Here is a 16,439-nt window from a genome sequence, read left to right on the forward strand (position 1 = left end):
GAAAATTACTGTATTTCATTCATTATCATCAGTCAAAATCCTCAGTTGAACTTGTAGCTCTGTATTCAGAGAATGACATCTAGCACACATAAAAGTGTAGAAAGTAAAACTCTGGTATTGAATGGGATATCTCAGAACTTGTAAGGTATTTTTTTTCCAATTCCACAATTCTTTGAAACCCAAAGTCTGTGTGTGAAACCTAATGGAGCATGTGTGATGAAAATAGTGAGGAAAAAGTGGAATTATTTGATTTTGATATTTTTCAGTAGACACATACACATAGACACCATCAGAGACCAAAATGTCATTAGGAGAGTCTCTTGAAAAGCGTGGCTCTGATGGAGCTGACCAGTTCGATAACAGGTTCACTGCACCATTTGATCAGTGGACTTGGAGATGCCTGAGTGTCTGATGATGATGATCAAAAAATAGTTTGAAAGAATAAAAGGAATGATTAAGGGGGAACTTGGCAACTATTTCAACGTAATAAACCCGTTTAGAAATCATTTGGATGGTTAAATGACCTGTTCCGGGGAAAATGGTGACTGTCCCCGCTGTGCCTAGCGTCCCCAGGCGTAAAACCAACTTTGCAACATTGAGACTTACTGTCCCGGAAAGAGAAGTGAGAAACAAGAAACTTGTTTTAAATTGTGTTTCTTATTTTGTAACATCCACATAGTTCTGCCAAACTTATGCTAACCGTTCGCTAGCTTGTAAACAAATCCATGTGCTTTATCGTTACCTTTTTCCCACAGTTTGAAATAGCATAATGCACAATTTTTTCCAGCAGAGGGGGAAATTCTGCCAAGTTTCCCTTTAAATCGAACGATAAAAGAACTAACCATTCTCACCACCATCTACAACCACAAGTGTGTGACTACTACTACTACTACTACTACTACTATTATTACTACTACTACTACTACTACTACTACTACTAATAACTAGATGTACCGCAGAGCAGTACAAAATATGACCGCCGCCCAGTCCAGCACATGTTTTCCACAAAAATAAGTCACGCTGAAAGGCATATATGATTCTAGCCACTGAATTGCATTATGCGCACTCAATTCTCACTGGTATCTGCTAGACAGCAAGTACTAAAACATGATTAGTTCATAGATTTCACATGTAATATACATTTTATACAACCCCACCCCCATCTTGCCTGTTCATAATTCTGAGAAATTCTTGAATTGTGTGCATGTGTGCGTGTACATGTTTATGTTTATGTGTGTGTGGGTGGGTGTGTGTGCGTGCATGTCCATGTGCTTGTGTGTTTGCCTGTTTATGTGCCTGTGTGTGTGCATGTGCATGCATGCGTATATATGTCTACTGTGTGAGTATGTGTCATCATCAATGTGGATTACTGTGAATGTATGTGTGTGCGTGTGTATCTGTTTATGCACATGTGTGCATATGGAATGGGTTTACATGACCCCTGGAGGCAAACATACGCAAACAATTGGTCATCCTAGGCCCTACGGTTCTCAAGATATTCACAGAAAACTGTGTCTGAAAAGCGATGGTTCCATGCTATCCATGTGGGCTTACATGCCCACCAACTTTCGTGTACCCCGGTCTTTCAGTGTCCCGGGAATCCTTGTTGGTGTACGGTCACTAAATGTACACATAAATTATTTTATTGTAAGGCCCCCCATGAACAAAAGTCCACGAAACTTGGCATGCATTTGGAGGGTGTCATAATGATCCTACATTTTCAATTTCGTGCAGTATTGACCATGTCAGCCAGAGATATTGTGACGAAAACACCTAATGTTTTGCTTTTTAATTTTTAACTAGGTGGCGCTATACATGAAATGAGTGGTAATGGGATAGGTTGACATGTCCCCTTAAGACCAACATACAAAAAAAAGGTGGACCTCCTAGGCCCTATGGTTCTCGAGATATTCACAGAAAACTGTCTCCGGCCACCTACAGGCCAGTTGGTGTATAGTAACATAAATTAATTTATTGTGTGGCCCCCCATGAACAGAATTCCACGAAACTTGGCGTGCATTCAGAGGGTGTCATAATGATCCTACACTTCCAATTGACCTTTCGCCTCAGAACGCGTACTGTCCAATCCTATGTTAGCAACGGTCGCCATCCAAGGAAGGTCTGTCAAACATTGGGCTTTTTTCGGTCATGCCTAAACGCAGCGCATATGGTACCTGCCACTCGGATACGAGATATCCAGAAAGATTGGAGGGTGGTGTCTGTTTTTTCCCCTTCCCCAAACCCAAAACCCAACATGAGAGATGCCTTCAGTGGATTAAACTATGTGGGAGACCGCATAGTCAGCTCAACCCAACGAAAACAAATAAAAATACCTACATCTGCTCCAAGGTAAGTTGTTGATAGTACGAGCTAACTTGTCATCTCACTGTTTAGTTCATATAGTTCGACTAGATTTTATTATACATCGTTAAAAAGGTAATGTAGTTAGTATGTAATAACATTATAGGCTAGCGTATGAAACCAGTGTTATGCTAGTGTGTGCCCAATGAACTAACGTAGCAGCTGTAACTGTAGCTAACTGCAGCAGACCAACAGTTAGCTATCTAGCTTCTATCTATTCTGGTCTTGTCAAAACAATTAATTGATTGCACCATTTAACTTTTGCAAAGACAGCCTAGGATGTATCATTCTAAATATGGCGAAACAATATATTTCTTGTTTTTAAAGAGCGGACATCTTTGTAACTCTTAGAAACAAGGACCAACGTGTTGTGTTATCATTGCAGCATTTCGTAAATGGGAGACCAACTCCGGATTATCCAAATCCCGTCAGCATAGCAACACCAGGCCAAACCAGAGACCTTGGAGGCTGCAGAAAGCCCCCAGCTAAACGGTAAGTATGTTAAAAAATACATAGAAATATGGCATTAAGAACATGTTATTTTGTTGTTATTTTTGCACAGATGGAAAAGTGATGGTCAGTCCTCCATCTCCCTCACTACTGATGAAGAAGAAGAGAACAATGCTAGTGACAAAGGTAAGTGATATTTATTGTTTGTGATATTTATTGCCCTCTAGTTGAGGTAGTAATTGAAAAAGAAAGAGTCAAGCTTGTTCTTCATTTCCAGGTGGTAGTTTTGTACACACAGTACAAAGAAGTCACACCACTTCAAACCACTAATGCCAAGCTGGCCCATCACCTGGTAATAGTAGCAGTGGGACTCTTTTAGTTTGTACCTTCCATCTTCCAGCTTCAAAGATAAGTTAAGGTTTCAAAGCTGTCCTTAGTAGGGCATTTTATCTCAAGAAGTCCATATTCTGGGTTGTTGCTCTGTCCTCCCTCTATTACTTTATAGTCTGGTGAAACACCAAGGTGTGGGGCATGGGGATTTACAACAAACCCACAGGGTAACACAATATTGTTACTTAGTTTTGTGTATTCTGTTGCTGCTACACTCTCTAATGCCAAGCCCCTTCTCATAGCCTTGGTCTGCACTGCTGATTTGTGCTTAAGGCTTGTTGCAAGTTTTTCATAATCTGCTCTCCTAGAGCAGATTCTTTTAAAATCACTTGCTGTAAGACACTGTGATCTAGCATCAAACCACAGAGTTGTTCTACTTTGAGGTTTGGTGTTGTATTCTAATAATTTACAAGCTGATAATGGCATTGTTAATTTGTTGTAGCGTTGCATGGCAATTTGACTCATTACTGTGGTGAAATGAGAGGGTTGGGGTGGTAAAGGGAAATCAGGAAATTCAGGTTGTTGGGCCGAAGATTCTCCATCAGTAGGTATTTCTGTGTTAATAACAAGGGGAAGCTGTGAAAAAGAAAAGAAAAGTGGTAAATATAATGAAATGGAAGGAGTTGATGTATAACTATTTGTCTTTCCAGAGAATCTTCAGAGTCCAGAGTCTGAACACCAGGATACCCTGGAACAACAAGAACAATTGGAGAGAGTGAAGAAGTTAGAGGAAGAGAATGAAAAGTTAAGGGAGAAATTGGATTTAAAAGAAAAAGAGATTGTAAGGTTGACAGTACACGTACACACACTCCGAAACAAGATGGTAACACCTGAACTGCTACAAGACAATCATAGTCCTAAAATGTTCCAAAACAGCACTGGTTTTACATATGACCGCTTTAATCAGTTAATTAAGCCCTATTTGGCATTCCAAAAGATCCTCTGTGCAGTCTACCGAAAAGTCCCATAGCATACATCAGAAAAGACAGAAGCACTGATGAGATGCCCATACGCAGCCAGCAGCTTTTTGTTTTAATGAAACTTCGCAATAATGCAGATCTGCAAAACCTTTCCTTGTCCTTCAACCTTAGTGTACAAAGTGCTAGCAATATTTTCAATTCGTGGATCCATTACATGTACAACATACTAGGTGAATTGCCCATTTGGCCCCATAGAAACATTATTGCACAGAACATGCCCACTAATTATAAGGAAGACTATCCAACAACATTTGCTCTATTAGACTGCACTGAATTAAAAATTGAACGCCCGACTTCTCTTGTTTTACAAAGCCAAAGTTATTCAAATTACAAAAGCACAAACACTTTAAAATCACTTATAGCGTGTGACCCCCGTGGCGCTGTGATGTTTACATCAACACTTGACACAGGCTCCGTGTCGGACAAGGAAATAGTTAAACAGTGTGGAATCATTCCACAGCTGGAAAGATTAATTGAGAAAGGGTACTTGCATAAGGGTGATGGTGTAATGGCAGACAAAGGATTTCTTATAGAGGATGAACTCAATTCAATAGGCATTCAGTTAAACATGCCACCCTTTGCAAAGTCCAAAATGCAGATGCCAGCTGGTGATGTTGTTGAAACAAAGCGTATAGCAAAGCATAGGGTGCATGTAGAGAGGGCTATTGCCAAAATAAAAAAGTTTAAAATAGTGTCACACAAAATTCCAAACACAAGACTGGGAAATATTAATCAGATTTGGTATGTGGTGAGTGTACTGTCCAATTTCCAGCCTCATATTTTGAGAAAGTAACAACTGTGAGTGTGATGTGTTGGTTGGCAATGTGATAAGACTATGCTTATAGTATGTATATATGTATATATTCTCAATATAAGAACACATAAAACAAAAATTATAAACCTGGATACTGCATCTTTTTTTGTTATTTCTCTCACCTGGTGGCTTAGACCACATCCCAAGGCATATTTCTGGCCTTTCACTTCTAGCTGAGGTGCATCTTTATCTGCAAGGTAGCTGATAGGTGCATCTGTAATTTCCCTCAGCAGATCGAATATTTCTGGCCCTAGCATTTTCCTAAAAAAAGTTCACATTTACATTAATACATTGTTTGTTTGTAAATACAAGTTTTTGACAATGTGCTGAAGAGAGAAACATCTTACTTCTTGTGTGTGTAGGTATTGACAATTGGTTTCCTTTTTCTTTGAATTTTGGCCTTGGCAACCACTACATTTACTACAGGTGTGGCTGCTATTTTGGTCCCTCTTGGTTGATGCCATGTTTGTGGAACACTTGTTGAAGCTACCTCTTCTTGTTTCGACACACACACACACACACTGTAGTGTACTTTTTATTTATTCATTCGCTCGTATGTGACAGTACATTGTTAGAACAGTAGCTGTTAGTCTAACTTGTAGCCTAACGGTATCATTAACGTAAGTACAAGCACAGGCCTAAGTCACTATGTGTAACAGATATCAAAGATAGCTATTCATTTAGCTGATGCTTTAAGTGAAAGCGACCAGCTGTATTTTTTTTTAACTTACCCTGCAGTACACGAACATGACTGGTCCACAATAGTATTACTAGTATATTGTAAAAAAAGTTGGTGAGGCTTCTCGTTTTTACATTGGGACCGATAGGCTTTAGCTCAAATTGTATTACTATCCCCCTCGTTTGTAAACTCTAAATTGTGAATATAGCCCTTCACAGCGAACTGCAAACCCTTTTGCCTTGCTCTTTATGATATCAAAGATATATTTCTCCAAAATATTTCGCTTAATTCTTCATTAAAATCCTCCATACTCGGTCTCCCCCCTTGTTGTCAATGGTTGTTTACGGCTACTTCCTGGTTAATTCCGCAATGTTTGACAGACGTAACAACAGTATCTAAGGTCTTAGAACACTTGCGAATGGTCAATTTTGTGCAGTTTTGACTATGTTAGGTCACAGATACCTGCGATTACAACACATTTTTACTTTTTTGTGTTTAACTAGGTGGCGCTATACATGAAATGAGTGGTTATGGAATGGGTTGACATTTTGAGATCAACATACAAAAAAAAATGGTCCTCCTAAACCCTACGGTTCTCGAGATATTCACAGAAAACTGTGTCTGCCCTACCCTCCTTTCGGGGGGTCCAGTCCAGTGGGGGGGGCTACAGATCAAAACGAAAAAAGGAGGTTCCATGCTATCCATGTGGGGTTACATGCCCACCAAGTTTCATGTACCCCGGTCTTACAGTGTCCCGGGAATCCTTGACGGAAATTTGGACATGCGAAAAAAAAAAAAAAAAAAATCTGACTAAACCTATATGATTTTTTTTATAATAAAGAGCACAAAAGAAATACCTACTATGTCCTCCATAGTAGAACTTTATGTAGGCCTACACATTTAGGAACAGATATTGGGTTCTGCCCAAAGTCGAGTAACATAAAAGTAACCTAAAAGTAACAAGTAACATAAAAAGTTACTTTCCATAGAGGGTAACTAAGTAAAGTAACGAGTAAAGAGCAAACACTACTTTTTAAAAGTAACTTCCCCAACACTGGCTGCCATAGACTCTCATGGTGGAAGAATAATAATAGGGAAGAAAATGTACAAACACAGTGGGTGCCTACTCAGCTTTGCTGCTTGGCCTCCAATAATAATAGTGCAGAGTTGGACAGACAGACAGACATATAGACAGATAGACAGACATATAGACAGACAGATAGACAGATAGATAGATAGATAGATAGATAGATAGATAGATACTTTATTAATTCAAGAATATGCGGAGATGCAGAGATGTCTGTGGCATGTGCAGCAGGCTTTCCCCACGTCCCACATATGCATGCTAATGGCTTCTCCTCTTTGCATATTTGCCTGATCACATGGGTTTAAGAGGTTTCCCCAACACGGCCGTGTTTGCTTTTCACACATTTAAATATTAAAGGAGGGCCGTTAGGTGTATTGACAATTATGAATTATGAATATCGGATCAGTGCAATGGAACTGTTTTATACTGATGGTCTGAATGGGAATATGGAAAGATGTAGAGTATGTATGTGTGCTCAATCTGTTTCTGCTGTTGTTAAGCCCAGTTTTCAGGAATCATATTTCATCAAAGCTTCAACTTGGAGAAAAGAGCAAAGTGATTTTGTGCAGTGAAGACAATCTCAGTATTCCAGAAATTAGATGCTAGTTTGAACTTTGCAGACAAATTCCACAGAAATGACTGTGTTTTTTCTTTGTAAGATCCACATCATATTCATATCATATACCATATTCAGAAATTCTTATGTGATGTTAATAGACTGTGTTGTTACATCAACTAACAAAACTGCTGATTGTGAGAAAATAAGCTCTCTATAGGTCATCAAGACAGAATCTCAGTCTCACTACATGCCAAACTTGGGGCTAACAGGATTACTGTTGCTGACCAAAGGCACACTGCCCTTTTGGATTCAGCACACACAAACACACACACACACACACACACACACACACACACACACACACACACACACACACACATTCATTGTTACAGCAGCAACTGATGCAACTAATCCAGAAAATGACCACATTTGTAGAGCACATTGATCCAGCTTGATCATTTATGAGAGAGAAGCCAACAGTCATAAAGATCTGGTTTGAAAGGCAAAGCAGAATTGTCCACAGAGTGATTAAAGTCATAAATGCTTACCAGCAATTTTGTACTACATCAAATTTGATTGTCCATATTTCCTGGTTCAGTTATGGGTTTTTGTAGACCATGACACTGTTTTTCTTGAAAACAACTCCTGGCTCTTTTTAACTACATTTTTGAGCATTTTTGCCTTGAATGGACAGGGCAGTGGAGAGTGGACAGGAAATGAGTAGGAAAGAGATGGGGTGTGTGTGTGTTCAGGAAACGACTAACGGCTAACGCTGTGCTATAGCTCCACCTAACTCCTGGAACTTTTAATCCACTTATTCATCATCGCTCACACTTCCACTAATGTCACGGTCCTAGTGGACACTGCAGTGAACCTACTGTATGCTGCATGCCAGAACTAGCGCACCTGCACCATCCCCTGCAAGTTAACAGTGTCTGCAATAGATTCATGCTAGCCAGTTGTGAGTCTTAATATGGGTCTCAGCTGAGGTGACTATTGATCAGTCGAATGGGAGGAGGGCATGTTCACTTCTTTGTGCCCCCTCAAGTGTCCTTTCCCATCAGGCAGTCATACGGACTCCCATCCTGTCTACCTAATGTGGAGCTAATCTTCCAGGGGCCTTCCACTGCTCTGCAGCACAACCTCTTATCAGGAGAATCAATTCTGCACCGGCACCATCATATGATCGATAGCTGCTTGAAATGCAAAGTGACATTCCATGCAGCTTGTTTGTTTGCTAACACCTAATGAATCTGCCATCTTGGCCCAATTCACAAGCAAGAGGTTGACTGAATTCATTCACTCATTCTACTCTTGGTTCAGCCTTTTTTTCTGTCCCTTAGTGTATGTGTGTGTTTAATACATCTGTATTTATAAATGCTTGTGTTCCCCTCCAGCTGACCTTCTGACATGAGTGACAGCTAAAGCAACAAATTAGCTTATTTGCCATCTACCCACCCCGTGCAATAACCCAGTCTGAAACTGTTACATGTAGCCTAACTTAGCATAATTCACTGGAAGTCTGTGAGACCAGTTAGCTTATAACTCTAGCTCTTCTAATCTAACTCTGGGTTAAATGGCAAATAAGGTTATTTTCCCAAAAAAGTTGCCGTGTTCTTTAACAACCCATCCGACACCTGTTACTGTTACTGCACACAGACAGGTGAAGTAACCTCCCGATGAACCATCATTCTGTGATGCTGTTTGGCCTATTGTCATGTGGAATGTGCACAGTATATTACATTACATTACATTACATTACATTACATTTGGCTAACGCATTTTTAACCAAAGCGACTAACATGGTGAACAGTTTAAGTTTTAAAGCAATTCTCTCAACAATTTTAGGACAATTTAAAAATGGTAGAGTACAGTAAGAATAAGTGCATCAGTGAGTGCTGTTTTTAAACAGTTGAGTGTCAGTTCAAGACTGGTGGTAAGTGCTAGGATCAGCAAGACTTGTTGTAAGTGGTGCTATGAGAGGAGATGTTCTCTAAAGAGCTGGGTCTTCAGGAGTTTTTTGAAGATGGAGAGGGATGTCCCTGCCCTTGTAGGAACTGGCAGTGTGTTCCACCAACGAGGAACAACAGATGAGAAAAGTTTGGATTGGCCTGGCCGCACGGTGGTAGAGCTAGATAATCGTTAGATCTGAGGAGCGCCTGGTCTGGAGGTAGCGTATGTCTGTATGAGGGCATTCAAGTAGGTGGGAGCAGAGCCGTTATTAGTGAAAATAAGGTGTAACCCTCCATTAACGTATTGTATTGTAATGTATTATTCATCTGCTGAAGAAAAATTTTTGAAAAAAAGTCTCCTGCTTGAATTGCCCAGGAGATTTTTTTTGTGATCAAGCATTCAATATTGAATAGTATGCTTGTTTAATAATCAATTTTACACAACTTGGATCTCAAGCTGAGTATACAGTATCATCTGGTGCCTGACATGGACACTAACACGGAGGGGGCCGAAGAGCTTGTTTTGGAGTGGAGAAGATGAAATATTTATGACTTCAATTTCAGCTGCAGGTAAGTGTGCTGTTGTTGAGCCATGTGCTGTGTACACCCCACACCCACCCACACACACACACACCCACACACACACACACACACCAACGTTCCCTCTAATTTTTTTCAGCACTGAGCAAATACATTTTTTTCTGAACGCACATTTCAGCATTTGCAACCACACGACCTGCTGAAAATGACCATGAGCCTGGATTTGCCATAGGGAATTCAAAGAGATGACCGCAAATGCATCAATATGTCTAAAAAGGTTGATATTTATTCAATATCCTTTATAATGGTTGGACTTTTTAATGATGATTTTAATGATGGTGTTTTACCAGTCAGTTTAGTTGAACTTAAAGGATCTTTTGGTTGAACTTCAATAAGGTTTAGAGAGTTAATGACTGGTTCACTGGTTATGACTGATAATGATATATATATATATATATATATATATATATATATATATATATATATATTTATATATATATCATTAAGTATCCAAGGAGTCATTTCTCAGCAGGTGCAACATTTAAGTGGAACTTCAGTGAAAGAAAAAATGCTAATGCAGGGCTTATTAAATTGACTGTTAAATTGACATTGTGTCATTTTTCCTAAAGATAGCCTAAACAATTTTATAACTGGAGTGGTTTGCAACAAACTAGGCTACAAAACATATCATTTGAATTTCATTGAGGGAGATAGGCCTATCTGGCTATGTGGCTCATCTTGTCAGGTGCGGTACCGGACGCTTCAGTAAAGCAGCCACTCCTTTAAGTCTGCCCAACATTAAAGGTTGTATCAGCGATTTCAGGCACAAAAAAGGCCCAAACATAAATGATCAAATTCATCTAATCTTTCCTAGCGATCCGCTAGCTGTCTGCCATAAGCAGGCCGTCAAAAAAACGTGTCTCTGTAGTCAGCCTAGGCTCCGAGATCTGTACACAAAAACAATTGCTACCAACAAGTCTTGGCAACCACTCATAGGCAAAATAAAGTGTTCCAACCAATAACCGACGAGATGCGCGTATAGGAGAGTTTCAATTGCACGGGAGGGAGGGGGAGGGAGTAGCAAGCTAGCTCTCTGTTTTGTTTGAACATCAACAGATGTGACGTTTTGTTCAGCTGTAATCGCTGATACAGCCTTTAAGCATCATCTGAAGTAAACATACCATTTTGCATGGTCTGTGTAGAACTTGGTAATGGCATCAAGGATGTTTTATGCAGGGCATCCTGAAAGCTGAATGATTCCAGAAAAAAACTGTCTTGTAACTGAAATCAGTTTGCTTCCAAAACGTAATGTAAAGCACAAGCATCGTGCTATATGATCGTGTATCCTGAACTGATAACATGGACATTAGGGTGGTTCACAATATAATGGAATGAGTAAAAGTTTTCCAAATTTTGCCAGATTGCATTTTGCCTTGTTCCTTTTGACATTTTGAACATCTGTACCAAAAATTGAGCCAATAGGACGCCAGTAAAGGGTGGCACACTTTTTCACAATTGCTCTACCTAAGAATGCATAACTTTCGCAGGAACCAGAAACATGAACAAAATAAAAGATAAGTATGGTGCGCTGTCGTTGATGACCTTCAAGGAATTAACTATTTGACGCAGATTCTCATCTGTGAGAATGGACCTCACATCATCAGGGTTACTTCTGCCATCCATTTGGCCTTCAGTAAGAACCTCAAAGAAGTGGATTGAGCAGTGAGTGACGAGGCCAGAGATGGTAGCTGTACTGTTCTTGTGGAAGAAAGACTTGGTATCAAGTCTTTGAGCATCTTCCCAGGGCGTCTTTCAAGATTTCTCAGCATTGTCTCTTTTTCTTCAACACAACACAATAACACGTTACATTTATTTAGCGCTTTTCTCAACACTCAAAGCGCTTCACAGGAAGGGGGGACCTCACTAACCACCACCAATGGCGGTCAAAAAATGCCAGGGCGGCGAGTTCTTCTGACAGATACCACAAATGTCATCCAATGCTCTTCAATGCAGAATCTGCAATGGTTTTATCCGGATACCAATACATCATGTATTGTGTATGTGTCAATATTGTGAAAAAGTGTGCCACCCCTAAATGTGCAATTGACTCCATTTTTGGTACAGATGCTTACAATGCCAATTGGAACAAGACAAAACGCGATCTGACAAAATTTGGTGAAAATTAATTTTGTGAACCACCCTAATGGACATGTTGGTGTTAATTGCTACCATCACATTGTCGATTAATAACTTTATTTGTTCAGGGTCGGATCGTGCTCTCTGAATTCGTCTCTCTTGGGATTTATTAGTTTCGGGGAGAATTTGATCGATAGTTTTCAATGCGTCTACATGGACTTTCTGTGCGTCAGATAATGCTTTAGATAATCAAGCTTCCACTCAGACCAAGTTTTCCCAATGAAACTCTCCTTTTAACTTTTGCCTCGAGCAGAATTTGCAGATCACCACCTCCTTTAGTAGAAATATGTCTGAAAGTTTTTTCCTACCTGGACCATCTTTTGTGTCAGATTGGAGTATTTCATCTAGCCACTCATGTTTAAACGTTAGGCAGACTTTTTCTGGGGCATCTGCTCTGCCTTTCTTTTCGCCATGGTAGCCTACTACATAACTGGAGCAGGGCCCGCCTAGAGTAGCCTAAAGGATACTTTGTATGTAAACATTCTAACTAACGCGTTGATGCTCAGATTTTTAACCCCTGGAAAAAAATTGTTTGTGCGGTCTGAAAAATGTGCGTGGTCTGAAAAATCTATTGCGCGGCCACTTCGACTGGTCTGCGCGGCCGCGCGCGCGCAGCTTAGAGGGAACATTGACACACACTCACACACACACACACACACACACACACACACACACACACACACACACCACCACCACCACCACCACCATGACCGCCTTCTCCCTTCTCTCACACCTCCATGTAGCCTACTGCCCCAACTACAGAGAGATGCCCTGGTATGACATGTCTTCCTGGGAAGTGAGGACAGTGCTGTGGGGAGGTGTGGTGTGAGCTCCAATGGTGCTTGAGTCAGCAAGGGACCAGGCTAGATATGTAGAACATGCTAATAATTAGCCTAGCTCTTTAAAGTAAGGGCAGGACAGTGCAGAGGATGTACCGGTAACAGGCAGTTTGGAAAAGTATGGAGACATTGTGATTGAGTGATTTTCAGCACAAGAGCTAAACGATTGATTAGCATCATGAAAGCCGATATTGTCTACACCGTTTCAATTTTTTTATGTATGTGTATAGCCCCACGACTAGCCTGGCCATGCCTACCTAAATCTCCTTTCAGGGAGATACTAATCTGGAACACTATTTCAACGTTTCCATCGGTCGGCAGATTACCTTCCCAATCAGCGACGAGAGAGGTTTTTTTTCACCACACATAACTGTTGTATAAAAAAATATTAAGTTGGCACAAAAATGAGTGAAGAGGAGTGGACAGCTCTAATTATGGGCCCATGTGTGAGGGTGGCTCTTAAGATATTTTAGTTATTTTGGACTTCATCTTGGCAAGACTATGTCAGAGAAACCTACAGTAATAATTTTCCCCACAGCAAGTTTGCAGATGTCTCTGAAAACCTATTAGGTAAATTCACAGAGCCCATATCTACTGACACTTTGCTTCAATGGATAACACTAAATGCATTTGAGGGACCAACAGAAGTAACATTGTGTGTAGCCTCTTTGGTTGCAGTACAATTAGTCTATGTTTCTGCAATAAACAAAAAAGAATACCCATAAGGCATAATTGCTATTCTGTTCATATCTGCCAACGTCTTCTTTACAAAGTTGCAAAAGGTTGCAAAAGGAATTAGCATTGTATTTGATATCCCATGGCATTTGTATGCTGTGAAACTGTTATATTGCCAGAGGTGTAAACTGCAGGTAAAGACAGAGTGTGAGAGAGAGAAAGAGAAATAGATACAAAACAAGAGCAAGCTCCACAACTCCCCACAGACTGGGATCAGAAGGGCTACACACACAGTCCCAACTCCATTCCTGTAGGGAATTCCCAGTGTGCGGTGATTTAATAAGCCTCTGACAAAATGCATAGGGAGAAAAGCCTTCTGATACATGGCAAGTTATTTTTGCACTCATAGTTAAAGCCCCTGCAGCCCTGTGCACCCCACGGGAGTGGAGCAGGTCTCTGTGCCCGGGGGCACGCAGCACAAAGGGGAACCTGGGGCCCCTGGAGGCGCCAAACACACATTCATCATTCTGTGGGGTGACCCACATCTGATGGATTGAGTGTGTGAGAGTGTGTCATTTGGACATTGCGTGCCGTTGAGGGCCATGACACAATCATTCTATCACAGAGGGAGAGTGGTATAAGGATGCACAGTGCGCTGTGCATAGCATACATAATGTTATTAATTCTAGTGGTTTGAACCATTGGACATTTGAGTCTCAGTTAAAAGTTGTGGATAATCTCTTATGGGGCTCCTGAGGAAACTGTAGTATCTCCCATCAATAAATTTGTGTTTTATTACCCACTATCATATGCTTTATTTACATCTATATTGCCGATATTGTATTCTGGTCTATGCATCTGGCTTAACATAGAAAGTACTTGGTACTGATGTAATTCAAACATTTTCAAGGCAGAAGTTATACAAGGTATATACAAGGCAAGACTTCACAAGGCACCAGGTCTCCAAAGACCAATCATTGATTGTTATTCCATTAGCTGCAAGAAAGTATTAAAGCCGACTACAGCTTTTAGAACAAAGTTGATTGTATAAAACATGGCAAATATTCTGACTGTGGCCATGATGATGGCTAGGCTAGGCCATTTCCTTGGTTTAGTAGTTTAGCTAGTGTTCCACACAATATCATTCATTAAAAAAATAATGAAAATAAAGTTAACTGGCAAACTTAACAAACTTGCAATGGCAGGGAGGAGTTAGCTATTGTCACCTAACTTGAACACATAGCCTAATTATGCCTTCATGGCGATTGAAGAATCATTAAAGGGACACCACTCTTTTCCTTTTCTTTGCGTCTTCCGTCAAGGGTTTTCGCTGCTTCTACGCCGGCTCTGCCATTATACACACGTTTGCAACAATCGCTAGCGTTTCGTTAGCCTGCCTCTGTGCTGTAAACTGATCCTGCTTCGGTCGGCGGGTAGGATACACCGAACTTGCAAGTGGATATTCTTCCTACAGGCAGTAGGGGCGGGCGAGAGAGCCTTCATTCACCCCGTAATGAGTCATTTAACCATATACCGACTTAATAAGATAATTAATTAACACGAAAACGTTGCCTGGTGTCCCTTTAAAGCTTCTCCCAAATTCTCCAAAGTTTCATATTCAAGCAGCTCTTCTAAATGGGAAACACCACTGACATTGGGTGTGACATTTTATCTTGTAGCCTCATTGGTTTGTTGTAGTAATCTTGCTATTTGGCTAGGATTTATGCTTTATGTGTGATCTCATCTGTGTACAAAAATAATTATATCAGCCGGTGTTATAACTGTCCTCTGATGGATGAGTATTGTACTACATGATTCACTCAGAGCTATGTTGGAACTGCAGCCTGCCCAAAGCCTGCTAAATGCAACAGGCAGCGCAATAGTGCTTACTCTTTAACAACACAGCATTTAGGCAAACCATTTCCGTTCTCAATGAGGGAGAAGACACAGTATTTGCGTGGAGTTATTAGCCTACATTACTACTGCTAATTGTTGTTTAAACTAATCCATGCCTTTATCACTAGTAGGTTAGACTACTGGGTAACACTCCATTATAAGGTGCCATAATAAATAGCAAACTAGTAATTACCTAACCCTTTGTTAATATTTGTTAATTGTTACTAAAATATCTATTTGTTAAAGTTAATAGTTTATTAATTAAATATCAGTTGTTTGCATACAATCTGGATGTTTATGTTTTAACAAATCTATTAACTAATATTGTATTAATATTTGCTAATGGTTAACTAAATGTATTTTTTGGCACTAATTAACAGTTATTTCTTACATTTAAATGTTAAATGTTTATTTACAAACTATATGTTAATATACAAATTAATGACATATTATTATTTATCTATTTGTTATTACCTATCCCATTATGAACCACTCATCATAGGACCCTTACAATAAAGTTGGTTGCTTAATTAATATATTAGTAATATAGTAATATACACAGACAGATTATAATATTATATCTACACAGATTAGTAATATACAGACAAAGCTAATGACATGAACAATGTTGATACAGTAGCTTATGTCTCACAGTCTGAAAATCCTAGTACATCCGCACAGGTGAGGTCTAGATTTGGTCGCATTCATGGGCCGATTATGAACTTTTGGGCCCCTGGGCCCAGATGTATTAAGGGCCCCCCACTTATTGTCGTATATGTGGGAGAGGGGGTTTGAGTGTCCTCCCCCAGAAAAAAAATAATTTGTTTGATGTGATTTCCTGTATTCTGGTGCATTTTGGGGATGGCCAATAATAAATTCAATCAGATACATCCTGATTTGTTGATATTGAGGCAATGACTCCATGCAAAGGCTTGGGCTTCAGGGCCCCCTGACCTCTTGGGCCCCTGGGCCCGGTAGGCCCGTGCAGTAATCCATCCCTGGTCGCATTCTAAAGCCAGTT

At 40.1% G+C, this 16,439-nt stretch overlaps 1 protein-coding gene across 1 annotated transcript; it reads left to right on the top strand.

The window, feature by feature from the left end:
* The first annotated feature begins 2,110 nt into the window (after window positions 1-2,110).
* Window positions 2,111-4,171, top strand: LOC125300624. Its single transcript, XM_048252717.1, has 4 exons — window positions 2,111-2,349; window positions 2,747-2,853; window positions 2,924-2,997; window positions 3,852-4,171. Exons 1-4 carry the CDS (start codon window positions 2,149-2,151, stop codon window positions 4,169-4,171), a joined length of 702 nt encoding a protein of 233 aa, XP_048108674.1. The 5' UTR covers window positions 2,111-2,148.
* Window positions 4,172-16,439: the final 12,268 nt, after the last annotated feature.

This window comes from Alosa alosa, chromosome 1 (assembly GCF_017589495.1).
Source record: "Alosa alosa isolate M-15738 ecotype Scorff River chromosome 1, AALO_Geno_1.1, whole genome shotgun sequence".
In the NCBI taxonomy this organism is placed as follows: domain Eukaryota; kingdom Metazoa; phylum Chordata; class Actinopteri; order Clupeiformes; family Clupeidae; genus Alosa; species Alosa alosa.

Excerpts from the sequence above, each read along its gene's own strand:
- LOC125300624 (XM_048252717.1), top strand. The coding sequence starts at position 2,149 with ATGCCTAAACGCAGCGCATATGGTACCTGCCACTCGGATACGAGATAT. Across the intron at positions 2,350-2,746 it reads ATACCTACATCTGCTCCAAG|CATTTCGTAAATGGGAGACC; the intron begins GTAAGTTGTTGA and ends TTATCATTGCAG. Across the intron at positions 2,998-3,851 it reads GAACAATGCTAGTGACAAAG|AGAATCTTCAGAGTCCAGAG; the intron begins GTAAGTGATATT and ends TTGTCTTTCCAG.